Genomic DNA, 25,728 nt, shown 5'->3' with positions numbered 1-25,728 from the left:
AGCTCTAGCTATATAACTTCTCATTCCAACTTTGCTTCTTTGTGGCATCCTCCAAAAAGTCCTTATTTCTGGCCAGAGCAGCCATAAATCTAGGGAAGTTGGGGGTTCTAAGCATTGCTGGCCTGGTATTCTGTTATCCCTTGGGATTCAGAGAGCAAAGAATGATGAAATGCTTTATATATGTACCATATATGTGTGTGTATGTGTGTGTTAGATATATCTCTAATATGTAATATAGTAGATATATATTTTACCTCTTTTACATAAAGTTACCTTTCTTTCTTTAGTTAGTTTAAGTTGTAGGGCTGTTGAAATGTAATATGGTAATCTGTAAGCTCCTCTAAGGCAAGGATTGTGTCTTTTTTTTTTCTTTCATGTTCTCCTTTAGTAAGTATTCAACAGATGATTAAATGTACATTGATTCACCTGAAGTAATTCACATACCTTGGTCTCCTTTAGAGCAGATTCAATTCCACTTTTATGTTGGTGCATTTGGTCAACATGAATCCTCCAATCCTATGGGCACAAAAGCAGAGAAAGAACAAGCAAAATATATATTTCCTTTTTTCCTCTAGTTTTTTTGTAGTCATATCCTTTATTTTAATTACTTTAGTTGTTGCCCTATTTCAGGTAGCAGAGTCCTATATATAACTTTCAATCAGATTATAAAGAAGTATGAGTAGAGCACTTTAGGATAAAAGGCTCTAAATAAATGTAAATTATTTTATGTGTTCACAGAGTGATGTCTGACAATTTGAATATAAATTATTCCTGCACTGCTGGTGGTTAATATTTATGACTACCCATCAAAATGGAAAAGAAAATCTAATTACTAGAAAAGAAATACTTGTTTAAATAGTAACAATTGCCAGAGGTAACTCTGGAACCAAGTATCATATATCAAGTATTAGTTTGTCCCCTGAAAATTAAGCGGGGGCCCTCTTCAGGAAGACTTTTCTTTCTTAAAAAAAGGAAATCTATAATGATTATTAGAATTCATATATTTTGAGATAGATCAGAGTAGTACTAGGCTGATCCAAATTAGTGTGCACATTTGAAATCTATGCCAGTATTTTAATTTCTTACAAGATATTTTCCAAATTTTTGGTTTACATTACTAAAGGTAATAATTTTAAGACTAGAGAAACACCCATGGTGAGAAAAAAAAATAATATTATGGTATAGGTTGAAATGATGGAACCAGGATATTCCTCAATTACACATACCTGTTTGCATACCCTGATGCCCCACCTTGCTCTCTACCCTATTTTGTGAAGAGAAAAATATATTGTGAATTGCCCTATTCTACTGATTTCTTAACTTTCAAACATGGGCTAGTGACTGTAGGGTAAAAAAAATCTTTAGATACTTCACACATACCTATTACACAATTACAAAATATTAGAAAACCTCAAAGAGAATCTAGTGTCACCTTCACCATGTCACAGATAAGCACAAAGAGTCCCAGTGACAGAAGGAAACACAGCCCAGGCCCCACAGGTAGTGGTGCTCCTGGATCAGAAGCCAATGATGCACTCATTCCCACACAACACATTTTGGCAGCTGAGTTAATAAAAAGGAGCAACTGGCTACTTGACACCAGTGAGGGTGCTAGAGCAGAGAACAAATCAGCACTCCTTTGTCCTGGAGCACTTTTCTATCTCATGAGCGAAATGTATCTCAGAATGTGAGAGCCGGAAAGGACCTTAAAGATCATCTACTCATCCATTTAACAGTCATCTGGTGCAACGTTTTCATTTTACAGTTGAGGGGACTGTTCATCACCCGTGACTATGACTACTCAGATTTGGCTAGGAAACAGACCTCTCCAACTCGGCCAGTCAACAGTGGGTTGAACAGGGAGGGGAGGCACTGGCTGGCCTGCTGCACTGGACCAAATATGGCTAAGCCTCAAAATGGAAACCTGTTTAAGCCCAAACAAGAATCCTTATGAAAGAAAATGAACCTAAGAAGTGATTATATTAGTAATTTTTTCTAAAAAGGCACTCCTCCTGCCTGATTCCAAAAAAAAAAAAATTCATAAACTTAATAAACACCAAGTTTAAGTATTCCTTCAGTCTTGGTAGATACATATATATATGGCTAAAAAACACATATCTACCTATACATGCTTTACATATATAACTTTATAGCAATTAATGTGTTTCATATAGTTTATATTTTGCTTTTTCTACTCAGTATTCTTTTTTTACCCAGAAAATGTAAAAACTATATTTTTTTTCCTGTTCTGACAAAGTATTTTGAGAGAAGCAAACATGCCTTGCTCATCAACGGAGAACTACGATGGCTTACATTTATGTTAAACTCCATAGAGGAGCTGGCATTTCAGTGGAACCCTGAAGCATGAATGAGTAGCATTTCAAATGGCGGGAAAGGAGTGGGAGAGGAAGGGTATTTTAGGTTGAGGGAGTAACAAGGACAAGAAAACACAGGAAAATAAATAGGGAACAAGTAACCCAGGCTGGCTAGAATATAAAACACAAAGTTCTTGGGGTGCGGTGGGGAGGATGAATCATGAGGAAGCAAAGCTGGAGAGGAGGTTAAGTTAGATGGAGGGCTTCAACTGAGGAGTGTGGATTCTATCATGTGGACAGTGGAGAGTTGTTAAAGATTTCTGGTTTTAGTTTTAAAGAGAGGTTTGTGTTTTGAGAAGAAATTACAGAGGGAAGGACTGATTAGACAGGCAAGAGGCTGAAGGAAGGCAGGCAGCCAGGGAAGAGGCCATGTAATGGTCCCCACGACAGGTTAGCAGGGTTTGCGGTAAAACAGGGCCTGTTAGAAGGAAAGGGGAGGGATGAATTCATGGGACATCGTAGAGACAGAGCTAGCAGGACCTGAGGTCTCAGGGCAAGTGTGCGGTGGCTGAAGTGGGTGTGGGGTAGTAGACAGAACGTGTCTTTAAGCTTTCCAGCCTTAGGAACTAAGAGAATAGTAATAGCACAGTGTGACAAGAACAGAGTCGGTTTTAGGGAGTCAGAAATGCTTAGGAATTTACTTTTGGACTTTTTAATATGTAAGCCACTGGGGCATTTGTGTATTCTTACTGCCTTTTAAAGTGGGAAGCTAGTAATGATTTGTATTATCTGCCACACAAATCTGAATGTCTGTTTTATTAAAATCTAGATGGACACATTTCCTGATGTACAGTTATAAAAAAAAGCCTTAAAAGTGTTCCAACCTTTTAACCCAGCAATTTCACCTCTAGAAATTATGCTCAAGGAAATAACTGGGGATACACACAAAGATGAATATAGAAGTTCTTTGTAAAACAGCTCTCTAAATATTTAACTTTCTATATATTTGACAGAAGTCATTTTAAACTAATTTTGTAATTTTTGTAAACTAAAACTCATACCATATGATACCATTTTTATAAAGCTCAACACGAAGCAAAGCTCAATGATACACTGTGTGGAGATATAGACATATGTGAAAATACTTAAAAAAGGAAGAGGCAGAAGAAGAGCAAGCAGCAGCAGCAGCAGCTAATGACAATACACAAGACACAAGTTTGACGACCCTAGTTACATGAGGACACGTAGGAGGGAAAGGGCAGTAGCATAGTAGCACGCAGGTGACTTCAAAGGCGTTATAACAGTCTCGTTCTCAAGCTGAGTAGTGGATTCATGAGTGTTTGATATATTGTTGGGCTTCATATCATATATGTATCGTATACCAAAATGCTAAGTTCATGTTTTCAAAAAAATTTACTCAGCAAAAGTACATGCTAACAACATACAGTGAAGTGGAAAAACATTCCCCAAAGAATATACTATTAGGTGTCCAATTTAGTAAAAAGTAGTATTTGTGTATTTGTGTGTGTGTGTTAAGCCAGGAATCTGAATACTGATGTTTATGATTTCTTCTTTATCCTTCCAAAATTTTCCCAATTTCCTACAAGACAATTTTTAATCATCAGGGAAAAATAAAGTAAAAACCTCCTGGATACCCAAGTAGTTCTTGAAAGGAGTTTAATATAGCAGAAAATATAAGTGATTATACTTATAACATTTTAAAATCATGATTATAAAAAGACAAAATATGTAGCTTTTAAAAACCACAACTGTGATGGTTAAGTTTACAAAGGCTTGTGGTAAGAATGAAGACCTGATGGGTTTTAATGGTATATAGGGATTTGATCCCCAAGGAAACCGTTCAGCAATGACAGCAATTCTTAGATTGGTAGCGAATCCATTAGGTCACAGTGCACTTGTCTGTGCCTTTTCTTATTTGAGACTCACGCAGGTTTGGAGTGCTATGTAGACGTCTCATCCCTTCTTGTTCAATTCTACGCTTCCCTGTAAGAGGGTTCTGTGATCTGTTAGCTGGTTGTGGGAGGAGTATACCTCCCTGCTCCAGTGATGCTGGCCTTGGCCATTTGATTCTTCAGCCAGTGTAACAGTGGTGGATGTGGCCTATGCCAGGACTGTGCAGATGCTATAAGAGCATCCATCAGCTCTCTTACCCTTTCTTTCAACCATGATAATAGACATGTCCCACAGAGGGGTTATACTTTCGGCTTAGGTCTGGGAATAACAAACACAGAACGCAGCAGTAGAACCACAGCTGAGCCACACGTGTGTAGACGTGCATCTTGAGTGACGGTAAATGTATTATTATTACTGTAAACCACTGTCATCTGAGCTTGTTTCTGATACTGACTATATATACATTTGTATAGGAGGAAACCCAAGAATCAGGTAAGTTAAACAACCTTTCTAAAGTTTCATGTCTGGAAAATGGAAAGCCCTCCCAAACCAGTGCATTTTCCACATACCATATGATGAGGGAAACAAAGGTGAGAAAAATGTAGTTTAAATTAAATCTCCTTACAGCATGCAGCTCACTGACAGAAACCAGAGACAGGCAGCGTGTAACATTCCTCATGGAGTTTATGGCTGCCTTAATGCCTTAGTGTTTACATTTCATTAAAACTAAAAGCAGCCTTATCTTGACAATAGCTGCATCTCTAGGGTCCTGTAAGACCCTGCTTTCAGCATATAGAGATTCCTTAGAAAACTACTTGTTATCTTTATCCCCCTCCCTCCACAAACTTAAAAATATATAATCAGTCACTCCTCACAATCTTGCTGCAGCTCTTTCTGCCCATGGGTCCCGTTCCTGTGCTATAATGAAATCACTTTTGCAACAAAAACGTCTCAAGAATTCTTTCTTAGCCATGTGCTCAAAAACCCCACTTCAAATTTCATCACTATATACTGTTTTTATTTGTGATGAAATGAACTACAGAAGAGTATCTAAGGTAAACCAGTATTTCTTTTTGTTACATATCAAGTGGGACCACATGAGCTGCTGGAATTTACTGGTCACCTGTTCCGAAGCGCTCTAAGTGTGTTCATTAAGTTCGTTCCTCTTCTCTATTGAAGCTGAGTTTTCACTAATCCAGCACATTTCCCCTCTCTGAGAAAATGAGAAGACTAATAATGCTGCAGTATATCATTTCTTTAGACTTTCTATTTTTTAAAATCCCTTCATATAAAATCTCGAACACTTCTCCTCTTCTCACTTGTGAGGTAGACAGAACTATAACCTCCTCCCCACTCCAAATTCTTTCATGCCAAATTATGCATCTCCCCTTTCAAAACCTGGAGAATTACGATGACATCCTTGCAGATGGCGAGTCACAGGATACCATAAAATCAAAATGTAGGAGATCTAGTTGCAGCCGCTAAGGTGACTGACAAGACTATATAGATCTCTGGGTTTTACTTCAACAGACAGCGCCTGAATGATTTCCTTCCCATACACACAGACACTTTGTTTCTTTGGGTCTCCAACTCCATGCGTAAAGCTCCTCTCTGAAATGGCTGCTGAGAGAGAACCGAACGAACCACCAGCTAGGGATGGCAAATGCATTTCACTAATTTACAACTTGTGAAATGCCAAACTCAGTTTTTTCCCCAAATTTGAGCTTCTCTGTGTGTGGAGAGGCAGAGTGCCAAAGGACTCTTGATACTAAAAAGCTGAGGAAGGCACCTTGATGTCTTTTCCTGGGTTGTGGAGAAGTCCACGCCCCAGCACAGCTGAGGCTCACATCCCAGGCTCTAGTGGCTTCCAACCGCTCCCCCCCACCCCCGCCCCAGCAGGAGCAGGGCCCCAGGGCTCTGATGTATTCTGATTCGCTCTGCTCTCCATCACAAAAACGTTACTTCTGCCATCTACCCACCCTCCTTTTTCCCTCTGTTCCCACTGGTTCTTCCTCAGTTCTGTTATGAATAATTACCAATGGAATCTTAATTTAATGTTCTGTTTTTCACTTTTGTTCTAGTAAATATAAAAATAGTTACGAGGGTTTTTATGGGTTTTTGCATATGCACAGACACTTTGGGCTCCCTCCATTTAAGATGCCTCACCGCATTTTTCTCATTAGGCCTCTGTTTCAACTCTGAATTCATTTTCTCTGGATTTTCGAGATCACTCTGGGGAAGAAATCCTGTACCTCCATTTCACAGATTGGATAACAAATTGATATTGTATGATTTTTACCATGTCAATTACAAAATGAATAGGAAACCAAATGTCCTTTCTCTCACTTACAGATTTTCCATTACACTGAGCTACTTCTTTCATTTCCTTGCTTTGTCACCCAATTTCAATAAGGAACACAAGAAACTGACAACTTTCAATCCAAGTTTGCACATAAAAATAAATGTTTCTTAGCTTGGTTGTTTTGCTAAAGCATATATGCTACAGGAGATTTCCTGCTTCTAATCTGCTATGGATGAACAGTCTATTTAACCAACCTTGTTAGGATAATCTCTGAAACATACTATATGTAAGTTCCAAAGAAAGATTTATCAGACTCTCCTATAAATAAATACATAGTTTTATGTGATTTCTATTTTGGCTACTTAGAAACCTTTTTCTATTTCCCTCGGATAGAGGAGTGGTTCCCCAATAGTCATATCTGGTCCAAGATCTTTTTATGTTCAATAGTAGCTTCAGCATTAACATTCAAGTAATATCTAGTATGTATCAGGCACTATGTTAATCACTATCCCTACATCATCACATATAACTCTCTTAAAAACTCTAGTTAGATGAGGAAATTGAGACGGAGCTACTTTAAAGTTGCTCACAGGCAAATCAGTGCTAGAGCCCAAACTTGCAAAGGCACTAGATCATCCCTTATCATTTCCCTGATGAAATGTAGTAAAGTAGAACTACAAACTTTAAGGGGGTAATGGTGAAAGGAGACTTTAGCTTTACCTGTAATATTTTAATATCTCCAAGAATGTATTTATATATCAACTGTATAATGAGAAAATGAGCTTAAAATGGTTGTAGGGTAAACATATGCAACTGAAATCTTTTTCACAAAGAAATACCCAGATCCTGACAGCTTCGTCAGTGAATTTTCTCAGACATTTAAGGAATAACAACTTTATAGAAATACCAGAGAACAGGGGTGGTGGGAGGGGGAAGGGAGCAACTGCCCACTTGTTTTATGAGGCCTGCATAGCATGACACTAACACCTGACAAAGACATCTAAAAAACACGAAAAATTACAGATCAGTATCTTTTGTAAACATAAATATAAAAATTCTCAACAAAATATCAGCAAATCAAATCCAGTAATATATAAAAAGGATAATACATCATGGTTCAATTGCTTTTAATCCAGAATGCAAGGTTAGTTTAATACTCAGAAATCAATGAATATAATCCACCATAACAAAAGAGGAAAAAAAGAGAGAAATCCTATCATCTTCATAGGTGAAGAAAAAACTGAACATCCATGCATAATAACAACTCTCAGCAAACTAGGAATGAAAGGGAAATTCCTCAATCCAGTAAAGGACAGTTATAAAAGTCAAAGTTAACAACATCATACTTACTGGTAACATGGAAATATTTAAAGTTTTCTCCCTGCTAATACCACTTATATCCAATATTATATCAGGCAAGATAAAAGAAATAAAAGGGATAAGCCTTGTAAAGAAAGAAATAAGATTGATGTTAATTGCAGATGATATAATTATATACACTGAAAATCCAAAACAGCCGATAGGCCTATTGTTAGAATAAATAAGTGATTTTAGCACATTTGCTGGAGATGTGTGTATATACATACATACACAGAATTATATTTTTATATACCAGCAACAGACAGAAAATAAAAAATAAAGGATACCATTTCCAATAGTATGAAAGAACAGATAAAACAGTGTCCAAATACAGACCTACACATACATGCTCACTTTTTATGACAAAGCAGTGCACTGGGGTCAGATGTGTATATATATATATATATATGAAAACCAAATACATAATTGAGTTCTACTTCACACCATACATTAAGAATCAATGCTAGGTGAATTGCAGATCTCAGTGCAAAATGTAAAATAATAAGGCTTCAGAAAGAAAACACAGAATACCTTCATAGCACTGGGGTAAGCAATGAGTCTTAAATAAAACCTAAGTGTTAGCCATACTCCCTTCTTCCAAAAAAGGATCATTTTGAGTATATTCAAATTAGGTCACTGTTTATCATCATACACCAATAAGAATGAAAAGGAAAGCTAAAAAGCACATATTTGTAATACAAATATCTGACAAAGGATTCATATCCAGAGTATAAAAATAATTTGTATAAGTCAAAAGAAAAAACAGATAACCCAATAGTAAAAGACAAAAGAGGATATCCAAATGCCAAGTAGACATATGGAAAAGGGCTCAACTTCAGCAGTCATCAGGGAAATGCAAATTAAAATGACAGTGAGCCCACAACATATCTACTATGACAAAAATGAAATAAACTCTATAGTGAATGTTGATAAAGATATGGAGCAACTGGAACTTTCACACACTGCTGGGAGGAATATAAATTTTTAGTAACTTTCAAACACTATTTGGCATAGATATGCACTGTGACCTAGCAATTCTACTCCTAGTGGAATTTCTACTGGAAATGTGCACATATGTTTACCAAATGACATTGTACAAGAGTTTTCAAAGCAGTATTATGTATAATACTATAAACAACTCACAGAAACCCAGATGTAGGATACTCTGGAAGGGCATGACCTGGGCTAGGCAGCCACGCTCTCTGTGGCTGAGCAGCAAATCCATGCTTATAAGGGGATCTGGACATGTCACCTCTGTTTCCACCATGGGGAGAGATAGTTATTAACGTTGTAACTGTAGCTGTAGAGGTTGAGAGAGGTAGGGCCAAGTCTGAGCGGCAGTCCAAAAGTGACTGGTCTCAAGATTTCAAAGTGGAGTAGTGAAGTTCCTGTGGCATGTTTAATACCCCATCTATGGCCAATGACTAAATTCTTTGGGAATGCAATGGCAGGAAACCATGTGACATGGAAAAGGCTTCACAGAGGTGGCTGCAAATGCCTAAGTTCACTGTAGCAAATGTTGCTGGGGCAGGATGATAACTCATCATGCTTTCAAAGCAGGGATAAGAGCAGCAGATCTCCATCCTCCACCCAGAACACTCCCTTCTGTAATAACACAGCATTAACTAAATACTTTTTTTGCCACTTTGCACAAATAAGTTTGCAGTCTCTGCTTCTTGCTCTAATCATTAGATTAATTTTTCAGCATCATCACAGCTCACATTTGTGTACGTATTTGTGTATGTGTGACAGAGAAAGAGAGGGACTGTCCATTAAATATTTTTTTTCATGAGACTGACTTTCTTTTTAAATTCTTAAAAAATGTTTATTTTTGAGAGACGGGGTGGGGGGAAGTGAGCACAAGCTGGGGAGGGGCAGAGAGAGAAGGGGACGGAGGACCCCGGGTGGGCACTGAGCTGACAGCCTGATGCAGGGCTTGAACTCACCAACTGGAAGATCATGACCTAAGCTGACACTGGACACTTAACCGCCTGAGCCACCCAGGCACCCCAAAACTGAATGAAAAATGTCCATCAGGTTGTGATTTTCTTAATACAAAATGCCAATCAGGTTGTGAGATAATTACAAAATGTAGCTTTGCTGAATTTTTAAATGTGCCATTTTTCTTTAACTCCCAGCAGCTTCAAGTCTTCTGTGGTATACCCTTGTAGTATGAAAACATGCTTTTTCTTTATAAGTAGTCAAAGAACTAAACATAGGACTTAAGAGGAGTGGAGTATGTATATATGGGATAGAAGTGGAGTATGTATGTATGGGATGTTGTACATGTATATTTGCTGCAGGGAGTGGGAATATTTCCACTATTGCTGGAAATATGTGTTTCCTCAGGAAAGTTCCTGCTTTCTAGATATTCCTCCTGTTGTAGAGAAAAGTAAGACAGTATACACAGAGGGTTAGTGAAGGTTATCATAACAGTCACTAGTATTCTCACACCTGCCTGTAATTGAACTGAAACTGGAGATCTATAATCTCTAAATAAAATACCTTGTTAAATAATTGCCTTTCTAATGTGTGCTCAGAGATTATTATCTGTACTGACTACCATCTGTTACTAAAGTGTTTTCATATGTTGAATCTGACTTATTTTTTCATGCTTATTCCGTCCTCACCCCTTTTAGATGACCATAAAAATCTCCTGAGTGAGGGTTTCCAGACTTGAGAAGGAGCTGGAAGGCCAAAGAAGAGATCTGGCAAGGCAGACTGGGGGTGAATGGGGCCCTTCTGAGAATACAGACAGACACACTCTTATGCCAAATCAGAATGTAATTATTTCATTGAGAGTAACACAATAGATAGCCAGAAGACATAACCTTGACAGTCCCTCTCAACTTCAAGGATCTACTGATCAAAAACTTTGATCCCCTATTATACTCAAAAAACAAAACAAAACAAAACAAAACACCTGAAAAATAAATAGAGCCATCTGCATATTTGTAGAACCAAGAAACATAAAAGATTGCCTTGGCTTAAGGAAGACAGAATCAAATGTAATGGGATAAAGACTATAGGAACAAAATGTTAGTGGTAGTGAGAACTACTCCAATATCATTGATTGGAAAAATGAATCAACCCAATTAAAAATTACATTTCATAGGGAGGTCCATATGACAAGTGGTTTCTGTTTCAATTCATATTCTACATTAAGTAATTTAAAGGAAACATTAAATCATACTTTGCAATAATGAAATATTTAGGAAGTCTAGAAATTTTAATTATAATCAATATGTATTAATTTACTGCTCTCAATCACAAATGCCTACTTGAGGTATACCTGCTGTGAGGCATTAGTAACTTTCCTCTGCAGTGTTTACATAACAAACAGTCTTTATTAGTTATTTCCTTAAAATCTGCTACCACTGTTGAAGCTCCTTAGTTAGAGCTGATGGTAATCTCTAAAGCATAAACATCTGTTCTCCTATTTCAACTTGTGATAAATGAAGCTTTTCTCCCGATCCGGTTGAAACATTTATCACACTCAGGGTAAATAGGAAGGAAGGCATCATCAACTATCTTTAAACAGAATATCCTGAACGTTCAACAAGACCATGACAGAAGCAGTTAAAAATCTCCAGTTGCTTAACAATGGCCGGGTTTTTCTCCACCCCTATGCAGTAGTTTTACATATATAATTTTAAGCACAGTATTCTTTTCCACAACCCTGATATCTGTCCGGGACCCATATGCTAAAAAGAAAAAAAAAAAATTTGATCAGCTTAAGGAAAAAAAAGAAATAGCAAAAACAACTTTACGTCCACAAAATAACACCATGTTTTAAAAATAACACAAAAATCCAAAGCAATATTCTGGGTTTTGGGATTTTTTTGTAGTCTCCTTTAAAGAAAGCTTGCCTGTAAAAGTCCATCAGTGAATATTCCCCCTCATTCTCTGAGACAACGTGGCAGTTGAGTAATCATGCAAGCTGCTCTAAAAATGTATGTGTCTAGTTAATTTAGGCAGTTTATTTTGATAGCATTCACCTCTTTTTGATTATAGCAGGTGTTTCAAGGATAAATTTGCTGAAAATTGTATTTTGTTTAAACAACAGCAGCATGTACATTTATGGCCTTACTATATTAAAAAGTATTTATTGTCTGGCAGCAACAGATACGATTACAAACATTTGTGACAGTAATTGGAGCTATTACTCCTGCATGGAGCCTCATGGAGACCAACTTATTGCCACCTGTATTTACATTTGTTACTGGTAAATGTAAAAGCTGGGTTTTTTTATTTGGTGCCTTATTTTTTTAAATTATGTGACTATTTCTCAATAAATGGTCTGTCTACCAGAAAATCTTTAAAAATTGTAAATTAATTTCTCTATTATTCAAATAACAGGCAGAACCTCATCTTAATGACTAATCTGTACATAAAATGTATTCTTGTATCCCAGCCCATAGAATATATTCTACCTGTGTGCTCATGGATCCAAGAAACCTATCAATACAGCCTTATCCAGCAACTAGAGTACAAGTTTTAAGAAATGCTCTTTATTTCCAAACTATAACAATTCATAAATCCCTGCAGGTCAGAAACATTTAGAAAGCTCAATTTTATTAACATTCTTCTTTTAGTGCATCCAAACACTGCACTGGCAGAGGTCAAAGCAAGTTACTCTCTCCACTGCTCTGGAATGAGAAAAATACCCCTCTTCTCTTGCTTCCAGATACAGATTCCTCTATAACGGTAAAAAGAGAAAGCCTACTGTTGTACATTTTCTGCAGGATTTGGCTTCCAATTTAAAGAGACTTAGATCTAATATAGTAATTCTTTGGTCCCTCCAGGTTCATTTAAATGGAATTCCACCTGCTGATTAATAAAGGCTCTCTCCTCCCTCTTAGGTTTTAGCTCTCACAATGACTAGAGAGCCCAAGGGCTCAAGACTATTGCAAGGATTCCATCCTTAGCACAATGACTCTTCCCGAAAGGTTTCTTGCTGTGAATTACCCAAGGCAACACCTTATGGTTTATTTACGTTAAAAGAAAATCCAATTGTTTGGAGTTGAAATTTAAAGTTTATGATTTTTTGAGATTTTTTTGTTTGTTTTTTACAACTGTACTCTGAGAAAGTTAGACACTGAAAAACAGGTAAGGATGTAAAAAAGCAGTTCAGTAAATGAATCAAAGACTTGAAATAATTAGAAACACATGCCGTAGTACTTCCAAAGCCTTTCAAAAAATATATAATCTCTTTATCTAAATTCTTGTAAAGAACCTAAAGATTTACATAATGAGTAGGAGACATTTTGGAGGAATGAAGGGGGTACTTAGCCAACTATCTTTTAAAACAACAAAGTAGGAAACATTTAATTGTAATTTGGAAAAAAATCAATTTAAGTCATTAATTAAAATTTTAATTATAATATCCACAGGGCATTAAAGCATGATAGAACATTTGATCATTGCATTAAATACCTCATATTAAATCATTATAATATATAATTGTTTTGGAATAAATACTGTATAATTGAAGAAAAGGGCCTATGTAAGGTTTAACTGAAAACCGATTTCACACTTTCTGCTCTTCCTGATTTCTGGGGAACAGGAATAAATATTATTAATGTTTACTTGGTTTCTATTATGGTAAAAACCCTTGACTTGAACAAAGTCATTCTGATAAAGATAGAGAAGACTGATCACTAAAGCCATTTTCCCTCAGTTCAATGGATGACGCTGAGAGACTGAAAATACAAATGAACAACAGACAAAGGCCTGATTGTTATACTAAAGAGAGTTCTAGGGGCACCTGGGTGGCTCAGTCGGTTGGGCTGCGACTTCGGCTCAGGTCATGATCTCGCAGTCCGTGGGTTTGAGCCCCGCATCGGGCTCTGTGCGACAGCTCAGAGCCTGGAGCCTGTTTCAGATTCTGTGTCTCCCTCTCTCTCTGCCCCTCCCCAGCTCGTGCTCTGTCTCTGTCTCAAAAATAAATAAACTTAAAAAAAAAAAAAAGAGAGAGAGAGAGAGAGAGAGTTCTGACCCACATTCTGCAACGACTAGTCCAGGAAGTCAAACCATAACCTTCTTGTGAAATGAGTCTAAGGGGTCAGCTCTTAGTAGCGGCCAGCTTCTCAAATGTTTCTCCCCACCCACTTGCTTCCAATACAGGACCAACCAGACAAAGCCACATATCACCCTACCCAGTCACCTCGGAGGCTCTGCTTCTAGTTAGTCTGCCCCCAAATCTCCAGTCATATCTGAACGTTTCTGAAACCTTTCCTTTTTCCCACCGTATATCTTTTAAATTCTCCTGCCTGCCTTTAAGTCTCTGCCAAATGCAAGCGACGGTGGCTAACTCCCTTACCATATAAAGCTCTGAATAAACAGTCTTTGTTCTTGTTTAGATGGTCTGTTTATTTCCACAAAGTCAAGTATGGGCTCGTCCTTTATAGTAACAAGAAGAAAACTAAAAAATGATAGGTGGATTGTCTTCAAGAAACAGCATGAAATACTGACTCAAAATTAATAAAAAATACAGAAAATGAATTTATATGAATATGCAACTACACCTTCTAATTCCCCAGAAATTATGGGACATGAAGAATTCTCTGGCAGTTCATTCTTAACGCTATTATTAGTCCACTCAGCAACTGTCAACTGATTCACTTAAAAGTTTTTTTTTTAAAAATTACTATTATGGAATTAAAAATGTTTCAGTCATGAAGGAAAATATTATCCTTCAATAAATGTCACAAAGTGTTTCCACCTGCAATAACCACTTGTTTCTCTAAAATGGCTCACTGGCAGATTCAATTTCTTGCTATTGGTCAGTAATCTCATATCTCACAGTCCTTATGCTTGCCCATACTCTAACCATCAGCTTTGGCATGACTCTCTCTGGTCATTCCTCCACCCAGATCTTAGACCTGGCTGGACCCCAACCTGCTGGGCTTGGCCAAGCCATCTCTGCTACCTGCCACTCAGCTAAAGTTATGCTTATAATTTTAAAGGATGTTTGGAACTGCTCATGATATACCATTATGTTTTTAATAGGTATAATCTAAGGGCACCTGGGTGGCTCAGTTGGTTAAGCATCCGACTTCAGCTCAGGTCATGATCTTGTGGTCTGTGGGTCTGTGAGTTTGAGCCCACATCAGGCTTTGTGCTGACAGCTCAGAGCATGGAGCCTGCTTCAGATTCTTAATCTCCCTCCCTCTCTGCCCCTCCCCCATTTATGCTCTGTCTCTCTCCATCTTTCAAAAATGAATAAAAGTTAAAAAAAAATTTAAAGAAGGTATAATCTCAGCTATATACATAAAACACATGGAAATAGTGGTCAATATATATTAAGTGAGTCTTTTGGCACCATTCTAAGTGCTTAAGATATGTTAATCTATTTAATCCTTTCGATAACTCTTTGAGGTATGTTTTATAATGAACTCTATTTTACAGATGAGGAAACTGAGGCACAGAGTGGTTGAAACTTGCCCACAGGGTCCAATAGATAGTAAGTATTAGAGCCAGGATTTGTACTCAAGCAACCTGGATTCAGAATTTGTGCTTTTAACCAGTATGCTATATTATCACTTATCGGACAGGTAAGAGCCTAGGTTGTAGGTTCAAATATCCCATGTGCGACTTACTAGACAAAGGCAAGTTAACCTCCCTTCACTGTATATTAGTTCCTCCCCTAGAGTGAAAGGTACCTGTATCTAATAAGGCAGTGGAAAGGATTAAATGAGTTAATATATGTGAAATGTTAAGAATTGCACCTGGCACATGGTGAACACTTAGTAAATGTCAGTTATTATCATTTTATATTTAACTTTACTAAGGAAAAAAAAAACCCTGAAATTATTTACCAAAGTGACACTTAAATGAAACTGATTACATCCCCATGTAAGAATATAAGGCTGATGTTTTAAAATATTCCCTTACATGATGGAAGCATTAGTGCAGATATTTTGTAAATTCTTCCTGAATGCTGATATAGGAACTGAATACAAGACCAGCATGGCAGATCACAATAATATTATAACAATACTGTAATTTAATAATAATTAACATTTATTATTAGGCATTAATTTTGTCTCAGACACTGTTCTTGGTGCTTTACAACAGCTTTGTGAGTTGAGAAATATAATTAGTCCCATTTTACCAATTAGGAAAAGGAGGGACAGAGAGGTTTAGTAGCTTGCCCTGGAACGCACATCTAATAAGCGGTAGAAATATGAATTCTAGGTGCCAAGGGAAGATGTGTGAGATAGGCTCTATCTTCTCGTATTCGTGGCTGCCATAGCTCCACTCAGCTTCTGAAACTTTGGCTCAGTAAATCAGGAATTGATAGTGAAACTGAACATGGGATTGCTAGCCTCTAATTCACAGCACACTGCCTAGGCCCTTTCCCCTTGAATTGTTCCCGTATTATTTTTATAATGAAAAACAAAAGTGTATTTGGAAAAGACTCAGAGTTTAAGACAATTCTTGACCAGTTACAGATTTAAATTTAGTCTGATTATAGTCACAGATGTTTGCTCTTAGTTTTAAATTCCACCGGAGTACTTATGTAACACGTGTGGTCACCACTACTGGGTCTAATAAAAAAAAATAAAAGAGATAAAAACACAGAAGAAAAAAGGGAAAGAGATATAAAGAGAAAACAACTATGGAGGGAAAGAACAAAAAGTACAGGATACACAGTCTTAGTGTACTAATAACACTCGTAGACAAGTTGGTTAGGTGGCACTGATGTCTCCTCTAGTCTGGCTGTCCTCACACTGCCCTTCTAAGGAACAGACTCCAGAGCCTTCCTCACCTGGTCATAACTGAGGCATTAACTAGAATGGAATGACTCAGGACCTGGTTGACTTTATTGACTTTCTTGGCAGAACTTCTGACCATGTCTTTAGACACATTATTCCGAGTTGGGGCAAATCTGATTTGGTCTCTGGGTATTGATTACTCTAGAATTAATCACCAGGAGCATTCTCTAAAACACCTCTAAAAGGGAACTACTAATATAGTCCATTCAAGTTAACATACGACAAAAGTCCTTCACCTTCAATTGTGGAACATACCATTTGCATTTTTGGCAACATTTATCTTCCCAATTGTAATTTGTTTAAGCTAATATTAAAATTGGTTTGCATTCTTTGAAAACTGGCAATAGTAACAAGTGTGCCAGAAAAAAGAATCATCTAGTCTTGCAATAAAAATCTAATTTCAACATTATGGAGAATATAAAATAAATATTAGTATATGAGAGCATCTCATCAAAACAACAAAAAAAAAAAAGAAAAGAAATCGAGATTTACTTTTTTTTGTGGGGGGTGGGAGGTAATTACCTGTTATCAGTAAACACATTGATAACTGTTAACAGTTATCAGTAAAACACATTGATCTGAAAACAGCTCATTTTCCCTTCAAACACAAAGTTGAAATCTCTCAATGTCCTCAATAGCCTGTGTTGAGTGAAAGGTAATTATTTTGGCCAAAAGTAAAGGGGAGGGTTTGGTTTCCGTCAAGTCAGGAGTGGAAGAAGAATGGGATGTACCATGAAGCTGGAGTCAACCTCTTCTGATAAGGAGGTTGGTGAGCAGAAGAAACCTCACACATGACCAGATTACTTTTATTTACGAGACATGAAAAATATCTTACTAGCCCTTTATTTTCTCAAATCAATTTATAATTTCATTTTTCTTAAGTAAGCTGAATAAATTGGCCCAAGACCCATATTTCCTATTTGATACCTCTGATATACTTAGAAGAGTTTGTAAAATACTAAGCACAAAGACCAAATGATCTGGCAAAGAATTCTGAAAAAACAATCAGATGTAACTTTAGGTCAGCATATTTTACCACAAAAATCTAAATTCAGGGGTGTGTGGGTGGCTCAGTCAGTTAAGCATCCAACTCTTGATTTTGGCTCAGGTCATGATCTCATGGTTCCTGAGATGGAGCCCCGTGAGCCCTGTATCAGACAGCATGGAGCCTGCTTGGGATTCTCCCTCTCCCTTCCTGCCCTTTCCCAGGTCATGCATATGCTCATGTTCTACTTCTCTCTGTCTCAAAATAAATAAATTAAATTAAAAATAAGATAAAACTACCAGTGCTATCAAACAGAAAAAAATGGAAGAAAATAAATTATTTTTAGAAAGTTTAAATTCAAAATGATATTCATTATCAAGAAAAAAAAACTCTCACAACTTTATCTATCTGACATTTTGGAATGTTGCTTGTAAAGTCTGACTTTTAATTTGCCACAATATATACTCAAAAGATCAAGGCTGGTTAATGTATGGCACTAGACTGAGTCCACCTTTCACCTAGTTCATTCTTCTCCAAATCAAGAGATCATTGACTCTCTAAGAACCCAGGATTCTGATTACTACAATATTGGTTTGTAGTAGAATTTGAACAGTACTTAGTTTTGCAAAACTGTATGTGTTAGCAGTTATATTTATATTCTTCCTTTATTCTGTTACTCCTGTTATGTAGAAATCAATGACCATGCTTTAAAAAACACTCCTGTGTGATCCTATTAGGTTCTAAATGAGATGCTGGATTTCAAGAGTTACTTAGCTTGAAAATTAAATAAATTAAATTGGTTTCCTTATGGGATTAAGATGTACCTGAAAGTTCCTAACTACACAGTTATTTTAACATGTCATTCTAACTAGAATCACAATAATAGTAATTTTTAATTGTATGAAATCTGTTCTTATAAAACCAAAGAATTAGAAATTACATTTTTACCAAAAAAAAAATCACAATTTTGCAAATTGTGACTCTTAGCAGAGATCAAATCAGTGAAGAAATCTGATTCTTTGTTGGCATATCCCATATGTAAATACATATTAATACATATTTATATATAAGATATGCCAGCAAACAATTTGTCCCTAATGTAGTCAAATAATGGCTACATACTAATGTCTGGATAAATACATGATAAACAGGATGCAGGATTTGCCCACTTTCCTTTAAGTTAGTTCCACAGCTGTTCAGTCTAGCAAAACCTTTACTGCCTTTGTCCTATTCTAGGACTATCCTAGGAGTCTAGGCTACCTCTTACCTTCTCCAGGACACAATTTTACAAGCCCAAATCCAGACAATCTAAGAATAAATTTGTTTCTAAGGCCCTCTGAAAACAGCAATCTTTGGGGGTAGATTCAGGTTCATATTCTCAGAGTAACAAGCTTCCCTAGAACCTTGTTTCATAATGCTGATGCTCTTCTCCTGCCTCCAGGGATGGAAACTCTTTAGTTTCTTTACCTAGATGTCTCTCTGCAGTCCTTTTGTAGACATTATTATAGTATTAATGAGAACAGTATTGTCTAGTCACCCAATAGATTTTTCTGAAGTTCTTGTAAAAGGAACCAGAAATTTGATTAAATGGGCCGATTCATTCAACTGACCCAGTCTCCGAATCTTAATGCAAATGCTTTGATTATTTTCTTACTATCTGACTTTTAATCGTATGTACTGATCAGATTATGTAAGGCAACTTCCGGGATATCTTCCGTTCTGCCATCCAGCAGCTCCCAAACCATTTTCTAACTATAATCAGTTGCTACAGAGTAATGAAATTCTAATTTCATTCACTGTTTACCTAAACAAAATATGATTTCTAAGAAAATACATCAAAGTATATTATGAAAATACCCCTCAATCCCAGGGAAACATGATGTGTTCCAAATCACTTTAAAGATCTAGTCCTCTCCTTTTTCCTTCTTTAATATTATGTAATGTGTTCATTCAACAACAATTTACTAAATCTGTTAAGACAAAACACTGAAAACGGAATCCTACCCCCTTAAGTCATCTGTATGATGGGAGTGCCTCAGACCCTGAAACTGCCTTATGAAGATCCATATGAACCAAACGCGTTCTGTCTTCTGTACCTTATTGTCAGTCCTAATCGTGACTTTCAGTTGTGGTAGTACACGTTCCACTTCGAGACTCCATTCCGCAGCATCTGTTGTGGATTCCAAAATATCTTCTTGTTTGGCAGACTCGTTCATATCCTAAGAAAGGAAAGATATCACAAGATTGAGAGTTTATAAAAAGAAATGGTAAAATTTTGAGGCATTTTAGCAGGACTGCACAATTTATATCAAGCATGGTAGTGTTAAAATTACAGTGGCAGAAGAAGTTCTTATCTGTCCTCCTATCCATGATGAAAGAAAACAATGCCCAGACCTGGTAGAATAACAAAATAAGTATTTTCAGAAAGAAGCAAATATATAATTCAACCATTCTGACAAAAAACAATGCTTTTGAGATATCAGAGTCAACTCAAGGGGAATATTATCAAATCAACAAGTATGTTAATTGGTAACCATAAAAGAGATACAAACATTCACACGTTTGGTAAGAAAACATTGCCTCAGTTTGAATTTTTTTAAGCTTATTTATTTATTTTGAGAGAGAGCGCAACATGAGCAGGGGAGGGGCAGACACAGGGGCAAGAGAGAGGATCCCAAACAGGCTCCGTGCACTATGGCACTCTGAGCCAGATGCGGGGCTTGATGCCAGGAACCGGGAGATCATGACCTGAGCCGAAGTCAACAGCCAGTACACTTAACCTGCTGAGCCACCCGGGCCCCGCTGAATCTTCCATACTGAAATATACACCCCAAATCTGAACGACAAAAAAGATAAGATCCCTGAAGCCAAGAGGTCCTTACTTAGAAATTTTTTTATTCATAATTAAAGTGATATTTTGGTTAGGTCAAACTACCATGTTGCTTAAAACTGTAACTTAATACAGATCTATTTGAACTCAGATAGGATGGGGCCACATTTCTGCATTTGGTTTCTGCTGTTGAGTGATAAAATCAATTCGTGTCTTTTTTGAATTACAAAAGGAAAGCTTTTTTTTTTTTTTCATTTTCCTAGGCTTTCACATTTCAGCATTAAGTATGTATAGATAGGAAAACGTAAAGAATGTACAAATTAATGATTTAAAGATAAACCTTTGAGTGCCTGGGTGGCTCAGTCGGTTAAGCAACCAGCTCTTGATTTCAGCTCAGGTCATGATCTCACGGTTCATGGGATGATCGAGCCTTGCTTCGGGCTCCTGCACTGACAGTGAGGAACCTGGTCGTGATTCTCTACCTCCTCTGCCTCTGCGCCTTCCCTGCTCACGCACGCAAAGATAAAGCCTAACACATTAATTTTGGTAGCAACTTTTCCTTTAAGCTTCCTTGATAAGTTGTAAGAAAATGTAAGGGAAACATATAAAAATTTATTACCATAGGAAAAAAAAAAAGAGACCTGAGAGACATAAACAGCCAAATACAATGTATAAGCCTTATATGGATTCTAGTTTGAACAATCTGTAAAAAGATGCTTTTGAGACAATCAGGGAAATCTGAACGTGGAAGAGTATTAGAGGATATAAAGAATTATTAGAGATTTTATAGGTATTATAATAGGCTGATGGTTACGCTTAAAAACAAGGCCCTATAAATAGAGATAAATGCTTAACTATTTATAGGTAAGTGGACATGATGTCTGAAACTTACTTAAGATACTTTTGATAGGGACGCCTGGGTGGCTCAGTCGGACAAGCGTCCAACTTCGGCTCAGGTCATGATCTCGTGGTTTGTGGGTTCAAGCCCCGTGTCGGGCTCTGTGCTGACAGCCAGCTCAGAGCACGGAGCATGGAGCCTGTTTCAGATCCTGTACCTCCCTCTCTCTCTCTGATCTTCCCCTGTTCATGCTGTCTCTCTCTCTCTCTCAGAAATAAATAAAACATTTAAAAAAAGTTTTTAAGATAGTTTTGATACTTATTAAGGGTAAAGGAAAAAAGGCAGGGGGGCTGTCATGGCTGACAAACTATTAACTGTGGAAGCTGGGTAATGTTACATAAGAGTTCACTATCTTGCACTTCTGTGTATGTTTGAAATTTCTCATAATGCAAAACTTAAAAGTGAAAGATTATATAAATAACCTCATAGTGAAATTACATGCTTAATGTGAATTTATGTCACTTAAAGACATTTCTTAAAACGAAAGCTCATTAGACAAGTCTTTCCAATCCAGTCTAACACTAGGTATAAGAATAACCTTATATCAGGATTTATATTTTGGTGGGAGATTGAGGTCTTTAGGGTCTTTGGAGTCCTGACTGAGTCTCTAGAGCACTGCTGGCATAAGAAAGTCTCTCTCTCCTTCCTCCTAGATCATGTTAGCAAGTCCTGAACAGATTCCGAGTCTTAAAAGGAGCATGTGTTGCTTTTTGTTCAGAAATTCAGGGGGCTATATGGTTCTAACCACACAACTAGAGGATGGATGACTAATACATGCTTTTACATTTTACAGTATATGGTATATTCTACTTAGAAAACCCAGAACTATAAAAAATATTAGCATTACTTTAGGTAAAACGTGGAAAGTAAGTGAAAAATGTTCAAGATTCTGTTTTAAACATTAGAGTGCTCACTTTAATACAGAAACATTGTATAATTTTGAGTACTAGCAGAATGCTACCTCCATCTACATAAATTGAACGTGGGTAGCACGAGAGCACCAGAGCCGGAGAGGGACTGGCAGCATTCACAAAGCAGACAGGTATGAAGTTTTCTCAGACTATGTGACAGCAGGAGCAGAGACACTGAGTCTCCCGGTTGAAACGTTAAGCCATGGGGAAGTTCTCCATCCTGTATCTCCACCCTAGCACCCACAGCAAGCATATACTCGGAGGAGCCAGGCGCTTGCTCACTCACTGGCATACCCCAGTGCCTGTGCCTGGCTCTAGGTAGACGGATGGGAATGGGGGTGGGGTGGGCGGATGTGTGCACCGCCAGTGGTGCATGAGCTCTGACGTTTGGGGTATGCGTGTGGTATATACACAGGCTCGCTCCTGCCAGGGCTACGGGTTCCCACATCCCAAGCCCAGTGAGCCAGGCTGAGCCAAAGGGGCATCACCTCTCAGCAGCAGTGTTGTATGATTCATAATAGAATGTAGATGTTCTGATCACTGATTTAAAAATAAGCCTGCTTTAAAGAACCACTATTTGGTGAACTGAAGCTGGGTACTCCTGATTAAATCCCAGAGCCAGTGTTCCTCAACTCAATTCCCCTCACTCTTCCTTCCCTTCCCTACAGGAGGGTGGAGTCCCAAATCACCAGACAAGGCTGGAGAAGGTACGCATCCATAGCCCCACTTTCTTCAAGCCTGAACTCAGAGGGTTATTCAAGTTGTCCATAACATACTCAAAAATGTTCCTCAAGGAAGGGCACATTCTTCTCATTTTTGCCAAGGTGAATGGGTGGCAGTGGCCCTGTCTGAATCAGACTGGAATCAAAAGAGTTAATAAGATACAGGGCTACACTTACAAACACTGCATTAAGGCATCCCAGTGCATAAACTACTATTTGCTTTATATTGAGCCCTTTAGAAAGTTGCATTTATTCTTAAGTTATTATTTGGTTCCCTTAAGCAATGATTTGCAAACTCCTACTTCCAAAATCCTAAAATTTTAATATAGCAGCTCAAATGTCTTCACTGCCTCCTAGGCCACAGTTAATATATTGAGGGGAAATGGCCTAGTTACTAAATGAAGAAAGGGCAAAAAGAGAACATTAGGCTTGGTAGAGTGGCATTCACTTATTCAAACTATACAGTCTCCTTCTATTTCCATATTTGCACATCTATTTCATAACCTCATTCCTCAAATTTTCCTAATGCCTAATAAGTGGATACATTAACCGAGCAAGCCCTACATATGAAATAGAAATCATTTTAAAACTATACCATGCCTTCGTTAATAACTTGAGAAAACCTTTCCTTTCCAACTGTACTTCCATTTAACAAATGGTATTTTATGTGGAGATATTAGTAAAAAGAGAAATAAACTGTTTTCATTTAATCAAAATTTTATATCATCATGACAAATTTGCAATCCCTGTCTGAAAAACATTAACTAAGATAAAGCATACCTCTTGGGAAATTGCATTTTCTAGTTAATGCTGAAGAAATAATTAGAAGCTCAGTAAGACACAGGCTACCCAGAAATCTCATTTATAATTAATTAATTTACCAATAAGCCATTTGTAAAGCTCCTACAACAGGCAAGGCAAGAATTCAGGTACTGTGTTTGGCGTGGGAAGATAAAAGGATTTAATCCCTGCCTACAAAGAGTTTACAGCCTGTTAGGGGGTCTCAGTCTAGTTTATGGAGGTAATAAATGGTCCCAAGGGAAAGGAAAACTTACGAAAATTGATCCTAAGACTGCCAATAGAAGAACTGAAGACATCAGTCCAAACCATCCTACAACATAAACTTGGGCTCCAAGAGTGGGCATATCACCAAAGTCAGTTCAAGGATCAAACATGCAATGTTAAAAGCCTGCTCAGAATCCTGTTCTAAGAAAGTGGTCTCTCCTTCCAATAATATTAATGGGATGGTTAAGCATCTGAAAAAATACTATATTCTGTGTATCTATTTATATATAACCCTTATATATCAATGAGGGAGGGTAAAGAAAGCCTTTGCAGCCTGAGCTGCTGGATAACCTATGTAGTGCTGCAAAGCTGTTCTGTCACACTAGGTTAAGTGGAACACAAAAGTTGATATACCTTCAAAATATTTTCACCTTTTAATTAACCCTGGGGACTCCGGGTAGATAAACCTTAACAACCAGCATTGGAAGTAATGGATCTGATACTAACAGAGGGGGATGGGCCATTAACAAGTCTTTTTTTTTTTTTTAATTTTTTTTTAACGGTTTTTATTTATTTCTAGGAGAGAGAGATAGCGTGAGCAGGGGAGGGTCAGAGAGAGAGGGAGTCACAGACTGAAACAGGCTCCAGGCTCTGAGCTGGCAGTCAGCCCAGGGCCCGACGCGGGGCTCGAACCCACGAACCGCGAGATCATGACCTAAGCGAAAGTCGGTTGCTTAACCGACTAAGCCACCCAGGCGCCCCCATTAACAAGTCTTAATACAGAAAATGTTACAGGTGATACAGTAGAAGCACTGATTACATTTTTGGTATACCTAATGGATGAATTGCGATCTTGAGCAAGGAACTTAAAAAAAATCTCTTCAGGGTGAAACTATTTCTAATATGTAGTGTATACTCATTATTGGAAACCCCTATAAAAGAAAGGGGACTAAACATTACTGGACAAAGCAATGTTGACTAGGATTTCCTGATTCCAGCAGCATATACCCATTCTTTTCATCTCTGCTATAGTAACAAAAATCTGGTACTATAGGATCTTTTTGATCGCAAGCGTCCAAATTAGGTTGGGCAGTTAGCTCTGGTTAAAACATTCTAATAGGAATGAAGAAGGAAGAAAACTATGAGTAGGGTAAAATAGAATTTCTAAAACTCAACTAATCATAGATACTCTACAGTACTTCCCTTAATCATTGACTAAGAAACACCTAGTCTAGTAAAGGGAACATATATGACTGGACGGGCACATCCAAGAGTGAAACTCAAGACTCCAGCATCCATGAGATGTTTCCTTGGAAATGGAGATCCCGCATCAGTAGTTACAGAGAAACCATAAGTTCAGATGAGAGCCTGGCCAAGAGAACCTAGATCGTGAGGGCCTGGGCAGAAACTGGATTCACAGACTTCCAGGTGAAAATGTGAGATAAAAAGGAGGGTCAGAAGATCCTAACATTTATCTAATGAAGCAAGAGCAAGTGGAGGCACGTGAATCTTCAAGGATCAAGCCCAAACCCCTACATCTTATAAGAATGAGGCACCACTGTCAGACTGAATACTGGAGACTGGTAAATGCTGACATTTACTGACTGTAATTTCATCTTTTCATGATGCTTATTATATTAATTCTGTAATACAATGGTTCTCTCAGGGCTGAGAAAACTGGATATGACTGATCCTACATTAAATGGC

General features: G+C 37.5%; 1 protein-coding gene and 1 long non-coding RNA gene across 2 annotated transcripts in view; one reads left to right on the top strand and one right to left on the bottom strand.

Annotated features, from left to right (window-relative positions):
• The window catches only part of LOC144238065 (uncharacterized), a 91,404-nt gene extending 80,792 nt beyond the window's left edge, over positions 1-10,612 (top strand). The window contains exon 3 of the long non-coding RNA XR_013336999.1: positions 10,530-10,612. This is a non-coding gene — a long non-coding RNA (uncharacterized LOC144238065). The remainder of the gene's footprint in view (positions 1-10,529) is intronic.
• The window catches only part of IFT57 (intraflagellar transport 57), a 52,837-nt gene that overhangs the window by 4,862 nt on the left and 22,247 nt on the right, over positions 1-25,728 (bottom strand). Inside the window, exons 6-7 of the mRNA XM_077771800.1 lie at positions 19,752-19,874; positions 445-516 (exon numbers count right to left, since the gene is read on the bottom strand). Coding sequence (XP_077627926.1) covers positions 445-516; positions 19,752-19,874 — 195 coding nt within the window. The remainder of the gene's footprint in view (positions 1-444; positions 517-19,751; positions 19,875-25,728) is intronic.

This window comes from Crocuta crocuta, unplaced genomic scaffold, assembly GCF_008692635.1.
Source record: "Crocuta crocuta isolate KB4526 unplaced genomic scaffold, BGI_CrCroc_1.0 scaffold56, whole genome shotgun sequence".
Taxonomy (NCBI): domain Eukaryota; kingdom Metazoa; phylum Chordata; class Mammalia; order Carnivora; family Hyaenidae; genus Crocuta; species Crocuta crocuta.
The sequence above is the reverse complement of the archived record's forward strand: the minus strand, read 5'-3'. Positions and strand labels throughout refer to the sequence as shown.